Raw genomic sequence first — 25145 nt, 5'->3', positions numbered from 1 at the left:
CGCACGCGACTGCTTGCGATACGACGTGAAGACACAAGCTCATCTTCACCTCCACACGCTGGGCAGACAGTAAGGAGCTAATGTTGTTTTAACCTTGTGTTTTAACGGCCTGAAGCTAGTTGTTGCTATTAGCCGTCCCAATCTTATCTTTAGCCGGGGAGGGAAGAGGAGGGCTCCAATCTGCCAGCTGCTGCTGCCTGTCTCCCTCCTGAGAGCTGACACTAGTTTAGCGTAGCTAAATGTCCGAAATATAACCAGTCGGGGTTCGTGTGCGCATTCATGCTCTTGTCCGCTTCAGCTTGTGAAAGTGGAGGAGCAATCGCCACGGTATTTTAGATTTTGTGGAGGTGATCATGATGAGATCACGTTTTATGTCAATAAATCCAAACTGTTGTGAAGAACACTTTTATACTTTCACAGGTTGACGTGGACAAGAGTTACTAGTAATGTGCATTTGCATTTTGGTGGAGATCAGTCGCCGTTTTAGACAACAGAACTGTCAAAGCGAGCAATATTACCATGCCTTCCTCGCGTGACGTAGACCGCTGAGACCGAAAACATACCATAAGCCACGACCCAAAAGGGGGCGGGAAATTTGTCATAAATCTAATCACAAAAAAAGACCTTAAATCACTACCGAGTCTTTTGGGGGGGACACTTTGGTTCTGATGTCATTTTTACATGCAAACCTATTATATAAGTGCCACTGTTAAGCTCATCCCAGTGTCCCTTTAAATAAGCCTCGGCCGCGGCGGCGTCACACACCTACGCTTTTTTTTTGGGGGGGGGGGAGTCGGGGACAGACAATGTTTATGAATAAGGCCAGAGGATCAAGGCCGGAAGGGTAGCCAGGTCAAGGGTGGAGGGTCGTGGCAAAAAAACGGCAAATAACCAGCAAAAAAAGGGCCAAGTGCCCAGCTCTGCTCCATCCATTTTCTCGAATCGGCCACTTATTAGCAATCACACGCCGCACCGTTGATGCCAAGCAGAATCTCTGGCAGGAAACCAGGTATCGGCTGACAGGTGGCGGAGAGTGCATGAGCGGGCAGCTCGTCCGAGACTCGGTAATTAAAAAAAATAAAATTAAAAAAATGAAACGATCAGCACAATATTGTTGATTTTGTGGAGGTCATACTGGTTTTTCCTCATAGGAGCTCACATTTGATGTTAATAAAAACTAAATATTGTGCCGCCACTTTTATATTTTTACAGTTTGAAATGGACAAGAGTAGGAATGTGCAAATGAATTTTAGTGGCAATTAATCACTTTCAGACATTGGGTGACAACAGAACCTGATAAACCAAAACAATGAACAACACGGATCAAGCCTCCTATTATATACGGTAAGTCTTGATGTTTCAGCTCAAACAAGTGTCCCTTTAAGTTTTTCCTGTTTGCGGATGACACACAATTCTTAGTTCAGGTGAAAATCCTGAAAAATGTATGATTGATGTTACAAAAGAAATTAATAAGCTACAAAATTGATTAGCAAAAAATCATTACTACATAGGAACAAATACAAAAGATCATGTACTTTGGAAAAAGTTTCAACATTTAAACATACAAACAATTATTATGATTGATAAAGAAATCAAAAGAGATTATGAACACGTATTCTTTGTAACTCTTGACCATAACGTTTCTTGGAAACCACACATTAGAAAGATCAAAACCAAAACGCCAAACATTGTGGCCTGAAAGCGGAAGTCAACCCAAACATATTTTTTTAAGAATATCTTCCCAGCAGGCCCACTAGTTGAAACACGGCATTCTGATTAATTTTGTGTTTGTGGAATATAAGTGTGGTGTATTCAATATCGAGGCTGATGCACACGTTTCATGTTTTGTATTCCAAACTGGGAGTTACATATGTATCGAACGTAAGAGGGTGTCTCACTCTTCTAGAACATTTCCAAGCATGCGCAGTAGACGCTATAACAAAGTACGGCAAGTCTGTAAGTCCATTCAGCATACGGATAATAACACTAGTTAATACACCATATTACCTCCCCCTTAGTTTAAAGGCAAATCCCACAGTGTATTACCGGTAACTGTAATTTCAATTAGCATAAACATTAACTAAAAATACCACGTAGGGGTGGGCGAAATGGCAAAAATATGATATCACGATTTTTTGAAAAATAAAATCACGATCATGATTTTATCATGATTCCTTTTTTTACATCATTTTTTTAAGAATAATTTGCACATTTCTGACCATTTTCCTCATGTTAAACATATTGTATGTAAAACTCTAAAAGAACATTTTTTTTAAGCCAGCTGAGCTTTCTGAACAGGTTTTTATTTGGTTAGTGAACATTTGCAATGCCTCAGTTACTTCTTTACACTGCTTGCTTGTTTTTTATAGGGAGTGCCTTTGTTAAATGACTGTTACCGTGGGTTGCGTTAGCTTGGAGCTAGCGGCTGCCTCTGGCTACCAATGGTCTGATCTCCGTTTGCTTTGGCTGTCGGTGCTGATGACCGAACCGAGTCTCTGCAAACTTTGCAAATAACTGGTTTGCACTTTCTCCACTGAGGAAAAGCCAAACCAAATCGCCACTGTGGATGTGGAGTTTCTTTTCGGGACCAACTCTGCTTCGTGGTGACTTTCCACTATAGAACCTCTCGCTATAGAAACAAAAAGGGAGGCGGGGAATGTCACGTTCGGTGCACTGTGCGTGTTGTGATTGGTTGATCGGGTATACGCGTCAGCGGCTTTGCGCCGCCATAGAGCTAAACTGTTTAGAATGTGCCATTTAGACGATCAAATGATCTTTTGGCTTTAGGAGCTGAAATCAGTGCGTTTAGGCATGCTGTCATAGTCTCTGTTCCATCGTCTGTAGTCTCAGGCAGGGGGACCTGAGACAGTCCATCTGTGTTAACGTGCTCCTCTGACTGCCTGTAGGTTATGTGATAATCATAAGCAGACAATATGATAGCCCACCTCTGTATACGCGCTGCTGCCATTGTTGGTAGACTCTTGTGCTCTCCAAACAGCGCGAGCAGAGGCTTGTGGTCGGTTATCAATTCGAACCTCCGCCCCCACAGGTATTGATGAAATTTCTTCACTCCATACACCAGGCCCAATGCCTCCTTTTCTATTTGTGAGTAGTTCTTCTCCGCCGGGAAGAGCGGTAAAGCAGCGTAGGCTATTGGATGCTCTTTTCCATCAGGCGTGGTGTGCTTAATGACTGCTCCTATTCCATAAGCAGAAACATCACATGCGAGTGTAAGTGGTTGCCGCGGATCATAATGAATTAACACATTGTCGCTTGTCAATAGTTCTTTACAGTTGCCAAATGCGCTCTACTCCTTTGGCCCATCTCCATTTTGTTTGCAGTCTGTAGAGTAGTGCCAATACAGTACTTTGATATGGTACAAAGCGCCCATAGTAGTTCACGAGTCCTAGGAAAGCTCTTAGCTCCTTGATGTTTGTGGGTGCTGGAGCATCATGTATGGCTCTGACCTTTGTCTTGTTAGTTCAGGAATCGGGCTGAACTATGTTTGCAGGAGGCGTCAGGAGGAACGACACACATGCTGGAGTATTATTACGCACCTGTTTATTCACCACATGTACAACAACATGATCCTATTAAAGGTTCCTACCTACACATGTGACCTAATACTACATCCCCCTTTCTGAAGAAGGAATCTTTCTCTGGAAGATGCATGCACACGCATAAGGATTGGTATCATACAGTGCCAGTAAACAAACTCAAAACAGTATTCTATCAATTAGCTGAGGAACACCTTTCAGCGTGTATATAATAACATAACAAATAATCCTCTTGGGGCGGCACGGTGGTCGACTGGTTAGCGCGTCCGCCTCACAGTTCAGAGGTCGTGGATTCGATCCCGGCCCCGGCCTCCCTGTGTGGAGTTTGCATGTTCTCCCCGTGCCTGCGTGGGTTTTCTCCGGGTACTCCGGTTTCCTCCTACATTCCAAAAACATGCTTGGTAGGTTGATTGAACACTCTAAATTAACCCTTGGTGTGATTGTGAGTGCGGATGTTTGTTTGTCTCTGTGTGCCCTGCAATTGGCTGGCAACCGATTCAGGGTGTCCCCTGCCTACTGCCCGAAGACAGCTGGGATAGGCTCCAGCACACCCGCGACCCTTGTGAGGAGAAGCGGTATAGATAATGGATGTATTGAGAAAAAAAAACAAAGAGTCAATTACTCATTTCTATATCTTCTATGAGGGATGGGTTGGACTGCCCAAACCCTCCAAATGAGTGTGAGGATTATTCTGCCCCATACTCACTCAGCTCCTATAGCTATGAGCAAACAAAGTCTTTCAAGTATGCAGGAGCCGTCCTCACTCTTGTGGGATAACACTTATCACATACTGGATTCTGTTGACTGCTTGCACGAAGAGCGTCAGGTGTGGCAGGTGTACTCATCCCCTAAGAATCAGCGTTTACCTGGGCCTCCGGCAAGTCCTTTGATGTCTCGGCTTCCCCGGTGGGCCGCGAGAGATGGTATCGGTTCCGTCGCAGCATACCCTGGGGTGTCTCAACAACGTAGGACCTTGCAGTGCTCGCAGTAGACAGAACAGTTCGACGTTCTTGCATGTCTCTGACCCACACTTGATCTCCTGGTCGGAGATGCGGCATGTCATGTGCTCGGTGTCTGCGATTATGTACCTCTGTTCCATAGTCTTCAAATGTTCCATGCCAGCAGATCTGGGATTGAGTTGAGATGAAATTAAAGGAACAGTTGTTCTTATTGTCTTCCCCATGAGGGGTTCTGTGGGACTGTAGCCATTTGCCAGGGGAGCAGCATGGTAGGCCATGAGTGCAAGTCAGATTTTTTTAGAAGACCCTTAATGGTACTCACCACACGCTCAGCCTTCCCATTGCCCTGTGGGAAATGTGGGCTGGACGTCACATGTTTGAACCCCCATTCCGATGCAAACATGTTGAAGACCACAGAAGCAAACTGTGACTCGTTTTCGGAGCGCACTTCTTCAGGAATTCCATGACGAGCAAAGATAGACTTGAAGTGTTCAATCACAGCCTCCAATGTAGAGACGTCAGCCTGCCCACTTCGAAGAACCTCGAGAAATAGTCCAGAATAACCAGATAATATGTTATTTATCTGGAATAGATCAGCCCCAACCATAGCCCAGCGCCTCAATGGGAACTCAGTAGACATCATTGTTTCCCTGAGAGTCGTCCTCTCCCTGACACACACATCACAGTCCCCGATTGTCCTAGCCAGATCTTTGCTGAAACCTGGCCACCACACTGACTGTTTTGCCCTTTCCCTGCATTTTGTAATTCCCAGGTGGCCCTCGTGAAGCTCGGACAGCATGTCTGCTCTAAGTGACGCTGGAATCACAATCCTGCAACCATAGAGCAGCAGTCCATTCTGAACCGTGAGCTCACCATAAAATGGCAGATGGGGCTGGAATGTTCTGTCAATAGAAAACCTGTCAGGCCACCCCTCCAGGCAGAACTTCTTCAGTTGTAGAAGAATGGCATCATTGTCTTGATGTTCTTTTATCTCCATTAGCCTCGTCTCAGTAGCAGGAAGGCTTGCAATGACAGAAGCAACATACAAGTTGACCTCCTCTTCTTGCAACCCATCCGACATGGTGCTGAGAGAGGTCCGGGACAGCATGTTCTTGCCAGCCACATGAGAGATAGTATAGGAAAACCTCATCAGTCTCATTCGAAGACACTGAATGCATGGCGGGAGCACATCTAGGCTTTTGGCTCCCAGCAGGGGAACTAGTGGCTTGTGGTCTGTTTCAATATGGAACTGTTTTCCTATGAAGAACTCTGCAAACCTCTCACAGCCCATGTTGGGGCAAGCGCCTCTTTCTCAAACTGGGCGTATCGCTGTTCAGTGCTGCTGAGGGCTTTCGAAGCATACGTCACTGGTTTCCAACTGCTTGCTTCTGGAGTAGTAACCCGAATGAGGACGCATCAGCACAGACATTTGGGTCATATAATGCGAGCCCTGGGGCCGTCGTCAAGTCCGCTTTTATGCTATCAAATGCCAGCTGCTGTTGTGGTCCCCAGACCCACATGTTGGACTTCCTAAGCAGGTCTCTGAGAGGACATGTCTTCTCCACCAGGTGAGGCAGAAATTTACCAAGGTGCTTTGTCACCGTCTCACCTCACTGATGTTGCCCAGCTTCTTCATAGCTTTTACAGCGCTCACTTTGTCAGGGTCTGCACCGACCCCTGATGAGTCAATAACCTGTCCCAGGAACTTTATCCTGCTCTTTGAGAACTCACACTTTTCAAGTGTGACGCCTGCCTCCTGCAGACGTAACAGAGTCCTCCTCAGCCTCTCATCTTGCTCACACTGTGTGGTTCTCCAGACAAGCACATCGTCCCTTTGACATAAAACCCCATCCAGACCCCCCAAAATGCGTGACATGCGCTTCTGGAAGTGTTCTGGTGCAGACGATTCCAAAGAACAGGTGGTTGTAGCAATAGCGCCCAAATGGAGTGATGAACGTAGTAAACAAAGAAGACTCCTTCGACAGCGGAATCTGCCAAAATCCAGCGTTGGCATCCAACTTTGAAAACACCTCGGCACCTGCCAACTGACCTAAAGTGTGTTCGAAAGAGGGAAGTGGGTGCTTTTCTCGCATTACAGATTTATTTCAGTGAGGTCGCTGCATATTCTCACCCTCTTGCAGATCCGCTTGGGCACCACCACCATAGGCGCACACCACTCTGTTGGCACCTCCACTTTAGAGATGACTCATTGCGCCTCCATACACTTCAGCTCCTCCTTAACTCTTGGCAGGAGTGGGAGGGAGATACGTCTGGGCGTCGAGAGAGAGAATGGCTGTGCCCCAGGCTTCAGTACAATTTTCTACTCACCCTCCATTTTACCTAATCCACTCAAAAGCTTTGGAAACTCCCTTTTCACAGACTCCTTGGAGTCCAGAATGATGTTCTCCACTCTAGCGACCAGCTGCAATTTCATTGCAGCCATCACACCCAGCAGTGGTGTGCTCAGCCCTTTCACAAGATAAATGTCCTCATTGACACAATTATTGTTCTTACTGAGCGTGGCTATGAACATGCTTATGACCCTTGGACGTGTGCCCCCTGGTCCCTTCAGAACTTTAAGAGGTCTCACCATCCGTCCAAATTTGCCACGGCTGTAAAGTGTTTCTGAAACAGTTGTAACATCTGCGCCAGTGTCTACATTAAACACTGCACTATAATTGTCCATACTTATGTCATTCATGGACTGGTCATTGTATCATCTGACAAGGAACCCAGGAATGCAACTTCGTCTGCATAATCATCTCCGTGACAGCGCTCACTTCATTTTTTTCGTTCTGCACACTCTTGTGTAATGTCCCATTTTCTTGCAGTGATGACACATTGCTTCTCTTGCTGGGCATTGTTGTAGACTATGTCCCCTCGCATCACTGCATCGTTTGCATTGTGACTGTTTGTCCTTTAGTGCTGTTTTTACTGTCCCTCCATGTTGCCGCTGTGTTTGTCTAGCCTGTCTAGCACGCGGTCAAGCTGAGTGCTTGCCGATGTCAACTTTAAAGTTAGACTTCAACATTTCCTGTTGCTTCTTAACAAGCAACTTTGACGAGCTCTGTTAATGGCTTCCTCCAGTGTTAATTCTGGGTCAATCTGCAGTTGTACTGATAAATGTTTATCTCTCAAGCCAACAACAAATCTGTCTCTCACCATTTCGTCATGAAAAGCTCCGTATCCACAATAATCCGCGAGACAATGTAGTGCTGTGTGAAAGCCATCAGCCGACTCTCCCTCTTCTTGTTGCTGCATGTTAAACTTTGCCCTCTCGAAGATGACATTTCTGCGTGCCACGAAGTGGGCGTCCAACTTTGTTTTGACTATGTCATAGTCACTCACTTCCACTGGGCTCAAGTGGAGAGAAACGAGTATGTCTCCGCTTCTTCCCCCATAGTATAGATAAGCGTATTCACCTGATTGTCGTCCGCTTGCGTATCAAATCCGGACGCAATGTGAAACCTCTCAAAACGCTTTATCCATCTCGTCCAGTCTTCTGCCCAGAATGTCAATCTTTCAGGTGTAGAGACTTGAAATTGAGACATGTCGCCGCTACGCGGGCGCACCACTCCGCAGCCTGAACCCACTGTCTTGCCCGTGCACAATGCACTCCCCGGACACTCCTCCGGTTAATGTCAGCCTTTAACAGGAAAAACTTTCTCCTGACACCATGTCTTGTTAGTTCAGGAATTGGGCCGAACTATGTTTGCAGGAGGCGTCGGGATGAATGACACACACGCTGCAGTAATATTGCACACCTGTTTTTTCACCCCATGTACAACAGGTCCCTATTAAAGGTTCCTACCTACACATGTGACCTAAACCTACAACCTTGTCTTTGGATGGGTAGACTCCTTTTCCATCCAGTATCTGCCTCAAGTACTCAATTTATGTCTTACCAAAGTCACACTTGGACTTCTTCACTCTCAGACCATTCTCTTACAGCCGCTGAAGAACTCTGTCAAGGTATGTTAGATGCTCGGATTCGTCCTTGCCCATCACGAGCAGGTCATCTAGGTAGACCACCACACTGAGGTCCTTCATCAGGTTCTCCATGATCTTTTGGAAAATACTGACAGCAGAGTTGACGCCAAAGCAAAGTCTATTGTACACAAACAATCCTTTATGTGTATGAATTGTGGTGTACTTCTTTGACTCTTCACAAGTGAACACTTACATCTCTTTTAAGGCAAGCGTCATGACTGTGAACATGAATAAGGTATTTTTCCGTCTATTGCGCTGCTGCCGCCCCGATCTCACCGTCTCTGTGCAAACCCCTGGCGCACACAGCATGCCCATAGTATTTAGGATGTCCTGCTCCCGCTGCTTAAAAAAAACCCAAAAAACTAGAGGAAACACTGGCTTACTTACCATAGTCCGTGACTGCACGAATATATAATGCCTGCCTTTTCAAAATCATTGTGATATTTCAGTATGCGCTCAGTTTTATCTGTCTATTTTTAAGATTAAAGCAAACTGATGTTACACAGTTTTCCCCCTCCCCCCAAAAAACAGGAATGCACACGAGAAAGAGCATCTCAACTCACACTAAGTATTCTTAAAATGATTGTCCAGGATATGAGGCGCATTACATTTGTGGAGGGTGCTCCACATTGGACTTTATTTAAGAGTTATTTCTTTTTTAGTTATACTTGGGCTGCTTAACATGAGCTCACACATTGTTTACTGTAAGCGCAAAAGATAAACAGATGTCGCGTGTTACCGTTTGTGGGTACATAAAGCAACGGAACCAGTTAATGTTACCTGCAAGCACCAACACAATTTGACTGGAGTGAAATAGCTAACGTTAGCCCCATAATGCACAAAGCTGAAACACAACACTGTAATTTTGACTGCAACCCGTTGCTTCAAGAAATGAAACTTAACGATGCACGTTAATAATACGTCGCACATAACAGCAACTCAAGTAAAAACCAGGTCATATTAGTTAGTAGTTAGTTAGATGAACTTACAATCCTCTATCTTTTTGCTTTGTTGTCTTCCAGCAGCACCTGGGTGACGTTGCTTCTGGTGTTTGTTAACCACTCGGCTTTACACCAATGAGGTCACGCTAAGATTGGCTACAGACGACCATCTCGTTTGACTTTTCGTTGAAATATGTCCATACTTTGGACTTTGTCTGCTTTTCAGCTGCTTCATGGTGCCGCTGTCCTTTTCCCCGTGCTGAACGCATGAACCGGCGCCGCCACCATTTCTGCTATTCTCCTCTCTTTTCTGTGGTGCGCACTTGTTTACCGCTGACGGTATGCATGTGTTGACATCTTGACATTATCGACACTGGACGGTATGTGCGTGCCGACGTATTAAACGTCATCGACACTCGTCGTCGACGGTATGTTGTGCGGGCCGACGTATTTACGTCAGTCGACTATGTCGACTATGTCGACTAGTCAGGACAGCCCGAGATGGTGGTCCCAACCATTGTGGAAAGTATCCAGGTCATCGTGCAAGCAGTGGGAGGAGCAGCAGAAGACGTGTGTTTCAATGGCAATGTTGAGTAAGCTCTCTTCTTCAAGACAGTGGAGAAGATCATAGATACAGATCACAGCTGCCCACAGGTTTCTCGAATAACGGCTCAATCCTTGAAAAAAAATATACAGTATATTAAAGTTATTTAAAATATAACTTATCCACAGTGAGTGCACAAAATTATACTTTAAAATATTTAAAACCATAAATTTGTTTTGCATTTGTGCCTAAACCACTTCATTTGGAATTGGACCTTGTTTCATACTGCATGTCATTACCCCCTTATGCAAGTGGGACACAAATACGATGATAAATGCAAGAGTGCAACAACAGTGGTTGAAGCAACCGACAGTAAAATATTTTCAAAAAGATGTTAAACATTCTGGTTCTGCATTCATAATCTCAATTACTAAAGGGCAAAAAAAAAGGAATGTAGGCTTTATATATTCTGAACTGTGCTTGTCTTTGACCTGGTATTTTTCCCAACATACAACTCTCTCTGAGCAGTGCCGCTCTAAATTCTAGAGGTCACATACATTGTCCCGTGCCCTCAAGACCAAATGAGCTAAGTAAATGGTAATAAGTGGCGGGCTGATTACAAAATATTATCACCATCACCATGATCACCCAGTCATCACAAACACCACTAAACAAGTAAGAACGGTATCACAAACTAGCAGTACAAAGATGTTTCAAACATCTAAATGTTGCCCTGCTTTCAATAGGCTGGCAACCAGTTCAGGGTGTAACTACTGCCTAAAGATAGCTGGGATAGGCTCTAGCACACCTCATGAGGAAATGGTTTCGATAATGGACGGATGGACATCTCAATGTTACTAGCCTTGTTTACCGTATTCTGAATTACAAAAATTAGGACTTGAAGTATGCCTCCTCTGTAGATATAAATAAAACTATACAATGCCACTTTTGTCAAAGTGACAGGTTTGTAGTCCATGGTGTCATAGCCACGCCCCTTTGTAGTCCAGAAGTCCCGCCCCAACCATGCCCAGTTGTGTCACATCCGGTTCCGCCCCTCATTGCGTCACTTCCAATCCGCCATTTTGTTGTTGCGTCACTTCCTATTCCACGCCCTCTTTAACACGTCATTTATCGTTAACGCCCCTTCCGGCATGCCCAAATATGGGGATCGATTACCTATTTCTGCCTCATCTAAAACAACGAATAAATACCCATGGGCATCTCTGGTAGCATCTTCGAAACTCTCCAAAACGTTTTTTTTCCTCAAAGGGAAAATCTGATGAGCCCAAGCACTGGTTTGTAATTTATCTTTCAGATTTTTAAGCAATACCATATAGTTACTAGGGTTGGGCGGATCGATTCAAATATCGATATTATCGATACCAATCAAGTACTTGGATCGGATCGATTCTATTGTCCAGGGATCGATATTTCGCTCCTCCACCAATTTCCTCAAAGCGCCGCTTCTCTGCGCAAATAGCACACCCCCGTCTCTCTCGCCCAGCGCCTCCTGCTACTCTCTGAGTCTCTGCCTGAGTGAGTCACTCAGACACACTTTTAGCCCCTCCCTGGCAGAGAGTGAGGGAGCAGAACCTAAAGCAATGGCAGAGCCAAACAAGAAGCGGAGCACGGTGTGGACTTTTTTCTTACAACAACAGAAAAGGACAGTGCCAAGTGTGATTTGTGTAATAAATTGGTCCGCTACTGTGGTAACACCACGAATTTACACAAACATATGAAAAAAGCTCACCCTACACAGAGCAATGAGCTGCATGCGAAGAAGTTGAGGGAGGAGGGAAAAATGTAAACATGTTACTGTTCCTGAACAAAAACCTGTAAATCCGTTGTCACTATGGCAGCAGAGCCAAAAGGGATTCTTCCTTGGAGCAGATCGAGAGCCAAAGGCTGGGAATGAGTGTTTACACTTTATTTGCACTACTGACTTTATTTTCAAAATATTGTGCAATGGAAGGTATTTTAGTTGTCTTGTTGACATTGTTATACAGTATTTGTATTGTTACATTGCTGCTTTTTTTGGTTTGACTCTCTTGACTTTTGTTCTGAAACAGTTGTAGAATAGTTGTAGAAGAAGTATTTTATTTGTTTATACTGTTAAAGTTTTCATTGTAGTTATTTGATAAAAAAAAACAATTCATTTTTATTGCCTAAAATCTTTGTGTTGTGTTTATCATAATTATAATAAACTAATTGAAGGTGGATCATGACATTTCCAAGCAAAAAGTATCGGTATCTATCGGTGTCGGCCCATACTACCATGCATTTGCTTGGTATCGGGTCGATACCAAAATTCCCAGTATCGCCCACCCCGAATAGTTACTGTTCAGACTGATAGTACAACTGTTTTTACCTTGATGAAATACATTCTGAGTGAGCATCATGATGTTCATATTTCTATGATGTCCATACTGTGTAAAGACTTTATCCAACCCCGAATGCTCTGAAGCTTGGAAGATGAGATCATCAAGGATGATCAAATGACTTTGATCTAGCGGAAACAGGTTTTCATCCTCACAAGAATCAGGGAGACCTTTTCTGAATTTGATCTTTTTTTTTAAATCAACTTTTGAAGTTCATAATGCATGGATTGATATGAAGTGTAAATCCACACAATATTTTCAGGTACATTTCTCATCACGTGATTACAATCTTCAAAAACATCCTTGCATCCACTTTTTACAAAATAGGTTTTACCACTACGGTCTGAGATCAAACAGGAAAAAGGGACTCTCAAGCGAGGATCGAACTCTACCTGTGCCAATCCCATTTCTCTAATAACCAAAGAGGAGACTTTGTCTGTTTGGTAAAAGCCTTCTTTTGTCATACCCAACCCTGAACTTTCTGACAAATGAGGCGTTTTTGAGATGAAATCCCTTTTTGTCGTGGATGATAGTGTGTTGAGGTGTTTCCAGTGTGCCTGCGTGACCCCGTGTAGTGTCGATGTAACCCTCCACCAAGTCTTTGAAGCTGTCGAAATTGATGTGTTGACCGCTTTCTTAGGTCTGGGTGATACCTTTGACTTTCATCACCTTTTTTTGTCGTCTCGAGTCTGATAGGCGTAGCTTTTAGGACCCGCTGAAACAAACTCCTGAATGCTGTCACCATCCAATTCATCGGTCAACTCACCCAGATACTGGCCGAGTTTTAGAGGCCCTTCTCTGACCACAAAAATGAGACTGTCTGTCGGTGTAGAGAACCCTCGTTTGCAACTGTTCCATGAATTTGTACATGTACAGTCTGCTGTGATCCATCGTTTGACAAGCCACAAGGACGTTTGAGGAGCCAGGGACGAGAGATGCTTTTCCTTTTACCGCTGTATTGAATCATAGCGATGTTTTTGCCGATGAAACAGAAGTAAACGATGAATTTTGTCTCTTTGCCCGTACTTCCCCCACGAAGATTTCAGGCTAAGTTTGGCGACTTGTCTCTTGCCAGGGCTCATATCGATACTATCACGGAACAATCGAATACCTTGATGAGTCAGATAGTCATTGATGTATTGTTCTCGACCCGCCTGATCAGTGACATGGGATGGGTAGCCGGTAGAGATAGACAGATATGCTTTTTTCAGGGCCGATACCGATACCGATTTTTAGTAGGCAAGGAGGCCGATAACTGATATTTGGAGCGATATTAATTTTTTGTAAAAAGGAAAATATTGGCTTCAAAATCAAAAGAAAAAATGTACTCTTAACTTTGTTGTAACGTCTTTAGGCATGTTTATTGAACAATGTTTCAGGTTTGCATTATGTTGATTTAAAAAAAAAATCATTATTATAAGAAATTTTTGACAGTGTACATCTCTGTTATAAAATTCTAACAAAAAGTTCAGGGAGCACCCAAGATGGTCAGCATGCCTTAAAAAGGATAAATGAAAACTTAAAACAATAGCTCCATGTAGTTTTCCACAGTAAATGAAAATTTCAAAATGACAGAAATGTTCAACTTTCACATATCTTTGCCATCTTTCTATCTTTCACATATATTCGTCAAAAAGCCAAATATCGGTGCCGATAATCGGCCCAGCCGATAATCAGTCTATCCCTAGTAGCCGGAGGCTTCCTGTTTCCCCTTGAGTAAGGTGTTCATGTATTCTTTAAAAATGTCAGAGCTCAGGGTGTCATAATGCCACACCTCTGAAATTTCAACCAATTTGTACCCCTGTTCAAGAGCTTTGTTAAACTCGAGGGTCACCCAAACTCCAACCAGGGCTCTGTTTTCATCATCATGATTACATTTGCCTTCCTGATTTCAGCGCACGTTCTACACAGAGGGAACGTTAATTTACCTTTTGATGTTTTGTAAGGTAGCAAGGGCAAGAAGAAACCTTGAGGTGGGTAGACTTTGGCTTTGATCAATCCAAAATATTTTTGAGGTTCCTCAAAACCTTTGCGGATAATGGTCGGGTGACCTACAGCAGGGGTGTCAAACTCCAGTCCTCGGGAGCCGCCCTGCTGCATGTCTTAGAGGTTTCCTCGTCCAACACACCTGATTCAAATGATCGGGATCAAGATCAGGCTCCTGCAGAACTTGCTGATGAGCTGATCATTTGAAACAGGTGTGTTGCAGCAGGAAGAGATAGAAAAGAGGCAGGACAGCGGCCCTCGAGGACCGGAGTTTGACACCCCTGACCTTAGAGGATAGGGACAATTGCTGTTGACAAAAGGATACAGAGAGGTGACATCAACATAGAGGACGCGTTCATTGGGAGCGGCTATGTATCGCAATGTAAAGACGCTGGTTCTCCCTCCGAAAAGAGCCTGACGGGGTGCAAGAGGTTCAGCGTGGTGGTAATTATGCATGAACTCTTTCACCCCCGCGTTTTCTTATCTTGCTCCATTCATGCTCTCTCATCACGGTGAGACACGTTTGGTTCTGGTTTTAACGTGTCGATTTTCTTTTGACTAATGTCAAACAACTCTTGAAAGGTTTGTTTTGTCAAAGTGAACTGTTTAGCGAGGTTAAAACAGTCGGTCGGGACCTCCGTGGAAAAAACATCAGAGAAATTCGAAAACATGCTTTACACAGTTTATTTCAACAAAACCATCTACGATGTAACGACCGATTTGTTTTTCACCTCCATTCAAAGCGTGTTGACTATGGGTGATCCACTCCAAGTATTGGATGGCTGCGCGTGAGAAAGCGTTGTGTTGTCGCACGTAATTATCAGGCGACGTTACAGCCAACGTCTGTGGACGGAGTAAATTGGTACGAAACACCCCCATGCAGGCTGACGCGATGGTGATGAAATTTAATGGGTCAACGGATGTCTCCTTGAGGAACTCGTCTCTGAATTTTTTACAGCCCTGCACCAGAATGTCACCATCATTTTTGTAGTACATCAAAAGCTTCCTTCTTGAAATCAAAGATACCTCGACATTCTCTTTCATACCATTCAAAGAATTTTGTGCGGTTGACCTGTGACATTCGGTCACCATGCATGTTTTTGGAATGTGGGAGGAAACCGGAGTACCCGGAGAAAAACCACGCAGGCACGGGGAGAAAATGCAAACTCCACACAGGGAGGCCAGAGCCAGGATCGAACCCACGACCTGAACTGTGAGGTGGACATGCTAACCAGTCGACTACCGTGCCACCTGACAGAGTCAATTAATCTTATTTGGCTCTTTTGCAGCGAGAGACCGCCAAGACTTCGGGGACGATTCCCAACTTGTCATCTTGGACAGAAAAAGATAAGAATCAAATGCTCGTGTATTATGGGCTATAAAGGTCATGCCTTTATATCAGGGACTTTCGAACCCGTTGCCATTCCATATACCCACGGTTGGGTTTGCGGGTCGTGCACGCGGGACATTCACTACATACGGAACAACTTCAAAGCATACTTGGGCATGTTATATATGATTAGAAAACTGACTTTCCGCAGATTCGAATGATACCAAACATTATAAGATACGATCATATCTGCAGGCTCGGCGAGCATTTAAGTCAAAACAATGCTAACACACAAAAAATGTGCAACTCACCATTTCACCTTCAAATGTCCGACACAATTTCATAATCCATCATCAATGATCATATTACGTCGACAAGGGTCCAGTAAAACTATTCCAGTAATATAATTAGTCCACAACAAGCCCGACATCCATAAAGCCACGTTATTAGCTGCTGCAACCGTTACAGGTTGCTATCAGATACATACATATCCATATCATATTACATATGTACAAATTTTCCATCTTAGATTGACTTACCTTCGACTGATTTAGCAACACGAGCTTTCAAACGTAGGTTGGACCTTAGTTTGATTGATTGCTTACTTGATCCAAAAAACTAATGTTTACCATGTCAGAGTTCAACAACAGCCAATGAACATATTCCATGCGTAAATAGTACCACCCCTGCATATGGACATCAGTTATGTTTGCAGTCACAACCAAACTTGCTAAGCTGGTGATTGACGCATTCAACGGCCATAAAATTATTCAAAAAAGAAACATGGGAACTGTTTTGAACAAAAACCATGCGGAACACACACTTTCAAAGCCGCCGGCAGCGACATCAGGGCTGTGCGTCAGTGTGCACGGCATATTGCATCACCTTCTTTGATTTTTTTTTTGCGTTTTTTTTTAAATCTGGATGTAGGATATGATAGCGCCAAGTCTTACTTTTAATTAGAACTCATGATTGTTGAAGCATTCCACAATAGCAGCCTTTTCACCTACGTATGTGAACATGGTTGCAACATGATTGCAATGGGATTCAAATGGCACACTTTTGGTTCGCCTGGACATCCCCTTAGTAAAATTTGTGTAAAATACTCATTTTCTGTCGTATTATTGTCAAATTTGAAATGGAATTTGAGGAGCCTTTGAGCTCTAATCCTGTTGTGTTATTTCAGTCCACCACCTAATACAACATTTTCCAGACAGATTTTTGGAAAAGAAAAAAAATAGGCGAACATAAAATCCGCCTTCTTTTATGTATTCAAACTTCCATAATTCAGTGCCAGTAGCACTTAAAATGATTCTGACAGTTGAGGAGAAAAATTCAAAGTGTTATCTTTTTAAAACAGACCAAAACTATGCTGATACTCCAAATGGTTCAAGTACAGCTTCAGTTTTACTTTGGGTGCACCTTTTTAGGCATTCAGGTAAAAATACCACGGGAGTGGCAACTTAATGAATTGGCTGGCACAATCAGGGCCTGTCCAATGTTGTTCCACCCCTTGGAGAGATTTTGTACAGACTAGAAAGGGGAGGTGTTAGTTCTCTTGATCCGTGTAGGTTTCAAAATCATAAAATATGATTTTATCACAGGGAGTTTGTTTAACAAGGGACTGAATGTCACATTGATGACAATTTTTAGCTTACATCCCCTTCTTTCAATGGTGTTTGACAGGATAGACACTTGACGACTGGGCATACATGGGATGTTTGTCTCCCCTTGGCGATGCAGTAATCAAAACTACATTTGGGACATTTTTTCTCTCTGTTGCAAAAAAATGGCTGCGTTTTCGCCGGGTGTTTTATGTTTGTTGTAACAGAGTTCATTTGTACAGGTCCTTTTACAATCTTTACCTCAAATAGGATTTGTAGGCTGGCTTTTACCCAGAGAATCGGTACAAACAGGACAATGACCCTCGCATCGATGACAATTTTTGTTTGTATATCCTTTGTAACAATACCAGCAAAAGTAACTGGTTCTGAATAAATCCGCTGTTTTTTCACGTCACGCCGTAGAAGTGCTGTTGCTGCAAATACAACACCAAGACATCTGGGGATTTTGGATAGTCCGTCTCGAAATAACTGAATGGTCCATGTTTTGTTTTTTTTCTGTACCCTCCGGCCATAGTCATAAACATTGTCGGCCCCCGCCCCATTCCGCCCCCCGACCCAAAAAAAAAAAAAAAAAAAAAAAATCCGTGATTGACGTTGCTGCGGGAGAGACGCTAACGGCAGAGGCTTTTTAAGGATCATTAGCTGGCTGATTTACAATTTGAACCCGCTGTGGACACGCTTCAAATGCGCCAGTAGTATTTACCCAACTGTGTGCTTCCTTGCATTGCGAGCCCCGGGGTTGGATTTCTCGTATTGTATAATTATTTGTGACTAAAATCAACTTCCGGCCATGCTTAGTCCAGCCATTTTTTTAAATTTGTCACCACCCACCCCACCGCCCCAAAAATGGGCATCCGGCCAGGCCGGAGGGTCCGACCGGTCCGGCCCAGGGACGGACTGCCCAGCTCTGGTGTTATCTATTAAATGGGCTAATGAGGTAGTTACTTTTTTTTTTATCAAGTATTTAATCGTCCAGTAGGTCTTCTAATTTGCGTTTGTGGCCCCCACCCCTTTCATCATTTACTATTTGAATGATAACCTTGAGGTTTGTGTCAAATAAGGCTTCTGGATTAGACTGTACTACTCGAGCAGATTTTGAAGCACGTTTGGGATCATGTCGTTATCGCCTGTCACACGAACCGTTTCATGATGTCTTACATTATCAACCATCACCTCCAATTGAATCATATCCCTTGGTGCTGTAGCTAAAATCGCTGCATCAATTTGTTCATGAATTGAACTCAAGATGTCTGTGTAAAGCGAGGCGAAATTAGCTGTATCATCAAGTGATGGTCTATTCAGGGGAACCCTGATGTCTATATTATTGAAACAATCGCGTATGATCACCTGGTGCCCACCTTTTTGTAGGTTTGAATCCACACAATGTTTGTGTGGTTAATTCATCGTGTTGTTGTTGTTGTTATCGCGGTTGATCTGTATCGCTTGGCATGGTTGTTTGTGTCATTATTTCTATCCCGCTGATTTGCATGTCTGAATCCTTGGGGGTTTGTGTCATTAATTCATCGTATTGTTGTTGTAGTTGTTGTTTTGTATCAATCAGTTGTGACGATGATTGTGTCATTAACTCTACTCCGCTGATTTGCATGTCTGAATCCTCTGAGGTTTGTGTCATGAAATCATTGTGTTGTTGTTGTTGTGAGAGCATGTGTTCTGTACCACTAGGTAACGCTGTGATTTGCTCTGTATTGTGATCCATCAGTTGTGATGGGTGTGCTAAACTTTCTAACGCTGCTTCTAAAGGATTAAAGAAATCTTCAAAATCTTCAATAGGACAGATCACTCTGAATGTATTTTCGTCATCAATCTGTACCTAGGACCTGTTTGCCATGGGTGACCCTGCCAGGGGCATAAAGCCCCAGACAATTTAGATCCTAGGATCATTGGGACACACAAACCCCTCCACCACGGTAAGGTGACGGCTCAGGGAGGGGACCACTCAGATTTCCAGTTACCACTCAAATTCACAGTTATTTATTTACAGTATAGTTTACAGTGTCTCAGTCGAATGGTTATTTTCCCGTGTCACTCATCCTGCTTTTTTTTTTTCAGTGGTGGATTTCAATGTTGTTTTGCATGAATCCGTGGAAATTACGTTGTTTTTTGGTGCAGAAACTGACCAAATATTCACACTTTCTTCCATTCTGTGGTCACAGCAAATGTGCTAACTTGCACATATATATATATATATATATATATGTATATACATATATATATATATATATATATGTATATACATATATATATATATATATATGTATATACATATATATATATATATATATATATATATACATATATATATATATATATATATATATATATATATATATATATATATATTTCAAGGTATACAATTATATTTGTCATGCAGAAGTGTGTTTTTGTATGTCTTTGTATTTATAGGACGGTGTCAAAAAGAAGAGGTTTGCTTCAAGTCCATTGTAAACTCCTGCAATGACTGTATCAGATCTGGGCCATACTGCGCTTGGTGTCAACAACTGGTATGTTTTAAGCACAATCTGATTTTCCCATTTAATCATTTGATCGTATAGGTCAGTGGTCGCCAACCTTTTTTCTGCCACGGACCGGTTCATACAAGTCTATACCCTTCGCGGCCCTGTAACTGTTCCCCGGTGGAGGTGGGGGCTGGGCGGGCGGAGGGGTGGCTGGTGGGTGCTTGCGACTTTCAAAATATGTCTGTTTATTTTACTCATTTGCTAGTTTGTGCATTTGATATTACGTTATGTGACGGAGACAACTTGACATGCGTTGAGAGTCAGTCAGAGATGGATGTAACGGAGAGAATCGCCTTGGATAATAAATAAACCGAAAGTACTGTACATTTTATTCTTTCTTTCTTTCATCTGTGCGGCCTGCCGCGGCCCGGTCCAGAGTGGCCTGCGGCCCGGCAACAGTCCGCGACCCGGTGGTTGGGGACTCCTGATATAGGTGATTTGAATTTATGATCAACTTTTTTTCCAATGAAAACAAACAAAAAAAACCCAAACAAGAACACAAATTCTTTTCCAACACTGATCACTCAATTAGCCCTGTTTCTGAAGTCTCCAGTGTGACAGTTTGGTCTTGATTGATGTTGGGATGCTGGAGAAGGTCATTTTCCAGTTGAAGCCTACAACGTGCCTTTTAGATCCCATCCCTACAACTTCTTTCCAGACTTTGTGGGACATTTAAATAGTTATTTAGTAATAATAGTTAATTTCTTTTTAACTTACCTTGTACAGCGGCATACCATATGCTAAGCGTTGCCCACTCTGCATCACTGTAGTTTCCTTATCCTGGAAGACGGATCTCTCCATCTGTGGTCTCTGCTCAAGGGTTCTTCTTTTTCCAATTGGGGTCTAACGTTTTTCATTTCCCATTTGGGATGTTTAATGCATTGCCATGCATAAGGTCCATTAAGAGCACAGATGGGAAGTAACAAAATACAAATACTTCCTTACTGTACTTGAGTAGTAGTTACTACCGGCACACAGATTGACAGACTGCCCACCTAGTTAGATTCATGAAAAAAAATATTTTTAGATTATTATTTAATTTGTTTAAATTAGTTTAGTTTTTTGTTTTTTTTATTTTATTGAATATTAAGGATTGAATGTTGCGTACTACACAAAAAAAAACAAAGAAACACCGTGTTTCACATTATCACACTTCGCCGCATGAGCCTGGCGACACTCAAGTTCATCAGCAATCAGACGGCGCCACAGCGGGTCATTATGCTAGCTGAGCAGGTGGAGTTAAGCAATGTGGCAAAACAATTGTATATGAGCCACTTTTTGAAAAAACTCACGTAGAAGATTCGAGTACAAGTGCAGCAGCTGCTGTGCTTGGTCATCACGAGATGTTTACTGCCTCGCAAATGAGGGAAACACGTCCTTTTTGTCATCCAAGGAGAGCTCTTATGCTAATGTTTCATCTCCTACACAGAGACCAATTGGCAGCATCTAATGACTGTACACCTGTTAATTTACTGTATCGGTGATGGACGAACCAGCGACTCAACCCAAGATGACAAGATTCCCTGCTACTGTCATAGGTGGAAAAACGCGGTCATTCCATGCCAACTGGCATGAGAAGTACAAATGGATTGAGTACAGTAAAAAGCAAGATGCTGTGTTTTGTAAAGCTTGCAGATATTTTCTGGAGATGCACACAGAGACTACATTTATAACTGGTGGCTACAAAAACTGGAAAAGTCTCGGTGATGCTTGCGACAAACATGAATGTAGTAAGCCGCATACCCTAAAGAAAAATTGGCATTGTTCAGGAGCAGCCACGGACTGCAAAGCCGACAAACAATGTTGAACCAGCTTCATGGTGATGTACCGGCATTTATGGAGAGAACCCGGTAACATATTGAGGTTGTCTTGGACATCGCTATGCTGTGTGCCAAGCTTGGAATCCCACTGCAGGGCCACATAGAGACTAAGGACACGCTCAACAGGGGTTATTTTTGGAAGGTTTTCAAGTTTATTCATGAAGGTGTGATAGAGCAGGCAGTGGGCTTTGTTGAGGCTGCAGATTTGCCTGCCAAGGGACTATCAGAGAAGATTCTGGTGGTCCTTCCTTGACTTGAACTAAATACTTCTCTCTGTGATGGGTTCTGTTCTGATGGAGCATCTGTTATGTCGGGGCACAGGGTTCAGAGTTCAAGTTGTCCTAAGAGAAAGTTTCCCGAAAGCCATTTATGTACATTGTAATATCGGCTCAACTTGTTGGTGTTGTGCAGTGCAGCTAGAGAATGCGGCCATGTCCACACCTTTTTTGATGTTGTCAATCAAATATAGTTTCTTCACAGGCTGTCAGCAGCCCGCTTGTTTTATTGAGATTCAAAAAGAAATGCACCCCAACCGTCAGAAAATGGAGCTGGAGTGATCGAGTCACACCTAATGGAGCTCAAAACCTCGATAAGTGCACAAGATACTGAACTTGTTGGATGTATTACTGGAGGCTCTAGCTCAGGAGTGGCCAAGTCCGGTCCTCAAGAGCCACAATCCAGCCTCCTTTAGGTTTATCCCTACGGTAACACACCTGATTCAAATGATCAGCTCATCAGCAAGATTTGCAAAAGCCTGATTATAATCCTGATGATTTGAATCAGGTGTGTTAGTGTAAGGATAAACCAAAAACAGGCTGGATTGTGGCTCTTGATGACCGAACTTGGCCACCCCTGCTCTAGCAGAATGTGCAGAAATGAGTGGACAAACGAAAATAGAAGCAAAACAACTATTGCAACAAATGCAAACAAAAAAAGTTTGTTTTCATGCTCCTTGTATTTTGCAAACTCTTTGACCACAGTGATTTTTCCACAAAGGGGCTGCAGAGCTCCACACACTGTGTAACAGACTGCATATTCCTGATAGAATTGCTTAAATCTAGCTATGCAACCTTCCAGGATGATTCAGATGGCGATTTTGAAAAGGTCCTGAAACAGAGAAGAATTATCGAAAAAGCATGAGATAACTAACTGGGATGTGGCTGCCTCTCGTGAGCCGCAAGATGCCCTCAAAGTTTCACACTTGCATTGTCACCACCACATTGGGGAAAACATCGATGATCAAAAATAACAGTCATTTAAAAGCTCTGTGGAACAGCATCCCGGACAGGCAGATATCAGAGTTAAACCGGCGATTAAAAGAGGACACATATGGGATAATGAGAGCATCAGCCACCTTTGCACATGCATCAGCCACTTTTGTTGAAAAGACATTTTAAAGGCACCGTGTGACTTGAGATTGAGCATACTGTGTTCACTCAGCACATCAGAAGGAAACACATTTCCCACTTTGATAAAAATACTGGACAGCTACCCATCGGACATGTTTCCAAATATCAACATTCTGTTGAGAGTCATCATAACGCTCCCTTGACCACCTGCAGCGTCGACACACTTTTCTCTGCAACAAACAGGATCCAGACGCGCCCCCTAAATCATCCATTCTGACCAGATGCCTCAATAATTTGACACTTTGTTACAGCTCTAGCTTTTATGAAATAAGCTATATACTGTATTTTCCGGGCTGTAAGCCACACTCTATTTTTAGAAAATGTTGGGAAAAAACCTATGTAAGCCGCACCTTTATATAAGCCGCACCTATCTATGTTGAAAAGTTTTATATTTGCTGCATTTACAGAATGATTATGAACTGTAAATGTACGGTCGCCGCCCATGAGTATATATCCCTTCCATTATCCGAGCCGCTTATCCTCATGGGGGTTGTGGGCGACCTGGAGCCTTTCCCAGCCGTCTTCGGGCAGTAGTCGGGGTACACCCTAAACTGGTGCCCGCCAATCACAGGGCACACAAACAACCATTCACATTAAAAATCCCACCTAGGGACAATTTAGAGCGTTCAATTAACCAACCATGCATATTTTTGGAATGTGGGACGAAACTGGAGTATCCGGAGAAAACCCAAGCAGGCACGGGGAGAACATGCAAACTCCACACAGAGGCCGGAGCCTAGAACCCCGGACCTCTGCACTGTGAGTCAGACGTGCTTACCAGTCGACCACTATGCCACTAACATTAGGAATTATAAGAAAATTTAATTCAATCAAGCTCTTTTGCAATAATTATTGGGGTTAATAGAATCAGGAACCAAGATAGCAAGGAAAACAAGCAAGAAAGGAAATGTAAGAATATAAGAAATGATGAGGCGAAGAAATGAGGAGTAAAGGACACTAGGAAGCAAGGAAGAAAGGAAACAAGGAATCTCGGGAAGGAAGGAACCTGGGGATGAGAAATCGTGGTGTCCCAATAGTTTTGAACAATATGGCCGCTTCATTTGGGACACCTGGGGATGAAAAATCGGGGTGTTCCAATACTTTTGAACAACATGGCCGCTTCATTAGGGAAACATGGGGATGAAAATTTTGGGTGTCCCAATACTTTTGAACAAGGCCCCTTCATTAGGGACACCTGGGGAAGAAAAATCATGGTGTCCCAAATACTTTTGAACAACATGGACGCTTCATTAGGGACACCTGAGGATAACAATTCTGGTGTCCCAATACTTTTGAACAACATGGCCGCTTCATTAGGGACACCTGCGGATGAAAATTATGGGTGTCCCAATACTTTTGAACAACATGGCCGCTTCATTAGGGACACCTGGCGATGAAAAATTATGGGTGTCCCAATACTTTTGAACAACATGGCCGCTTCATTAGGGACACCTGCGGATGGAAATTATGGGTGTCCGAATACTTTTGAACAGCATGGCCGCTTCATGAGGGACACCTGGCGATGAAAAATCGGGGTGTCCCAATACTTGAACAACATGGCCGCTTCATTAAGGACACCTGGGGATGAAAAATCGGGGTGTCCCAATAATTTTGAACATGACCGCTTCATTAGGGACACCTGGGGATGAAAATTCTGGGTGTCCCAATACTTTTGAACAACATGGCCGATTCATTAGGGACACCTGGGGATGAAAATTCTGGGTGTCCCAATACTTTTGAACAACATGGCCGCTTCATTAGGGACACCTGGGGATGACAATTCTGGGTGTTCCAATACTGTTAGATGGCCGCCTTACTGGGGCTGGCTGAGTGGCAAGAATCATGGGTGTAGCTAATATTCTTCATCTTGGGCATTAGCTAGACTGGGTATACTCAGCCCGATGTCTCCCCAGTGCGGCGGCCATCTTTGGGCAGGGACAATATAATAGACTGAGGATACTCACCCCGAGGTCTCCCCAGTGCGGCGATCATCTTAGGCAGGGACATTACCTAGACTGGGGAAACTCAACCAAAGGTCTCCCCAGTGCGGCGGCCATCTTGGGCAAGGA

At 43.4% G+C, this 25145-nt stretch overlaps 1 protein-coding gene and 1 long non-coding RNA gene across 9 annotated transcripts in view; one reads left to right on the top strand and one right to left on the bottom strand.

Moving 5' to 3' along the window:
- Nucleotides 1-25145, top strand: part of itgb2 (integrin, beta 2) — a 141267-nt gene that overhangs the window by 29100 nt on the left and 87022 nt on the right. For all 8 annotated transcript variants that reach the window (XR_015089454.1, XR_015089451.1, XR_015089453.1 and 5 more), the window contains exon 3: nt 19735-19832. Coding sequence is in view for 4 of the 8 variants with exons in the window: in XM_086050718.1 (XP_085906844.1) it covers nt 19735-19832 (98 nt within the window). In the remaining 4 variants the exon portion in view is untranslated. The remainder of the gene's footprint in view (nt 1-19734; nt 19833-25145) is intronic.
- LOC147136028 (uncharacterized) overlaps nt 1088-25145 on the bottom strand; it is a 37691-nt gene continuing 13633 nt past the window's right edge. Inside the window, exons 2-3 of the long non-coding RNA XR_015089461.1 lie at nt 2946-3198; nt 1088-2629 (exon numbers count right to left, since the gene is read on the bottom strand). This is a non-coding gene — a long non-coding RNA (uncharacterized LOC147136028). The remainder of the gene's footprint in view (nt 2630-2945; nt 3199-25145) is intronic.

This window comes from Filicampus tigris, chromosome 14 (genome assembly GCF_054856515.1).
Source record: "Filicampus tigris isolate MCC_2025a chromosome 14, RoL_Ftig_1.0, whole genome shotgun sequence".
Classification (NCBI taxonomy): domain Eukaryota; kingdom Metazoa; phylum Chordata; class Actinopteri; order Syngnathiformes; family Syngnathidae; genus Filicampus; species Filicampus tigris.
The sequence above is the reverse complement of the archived record's forward strand: the minus strand, read 5'-3'. Positions and strand labels throughout refer to the sequence as shown.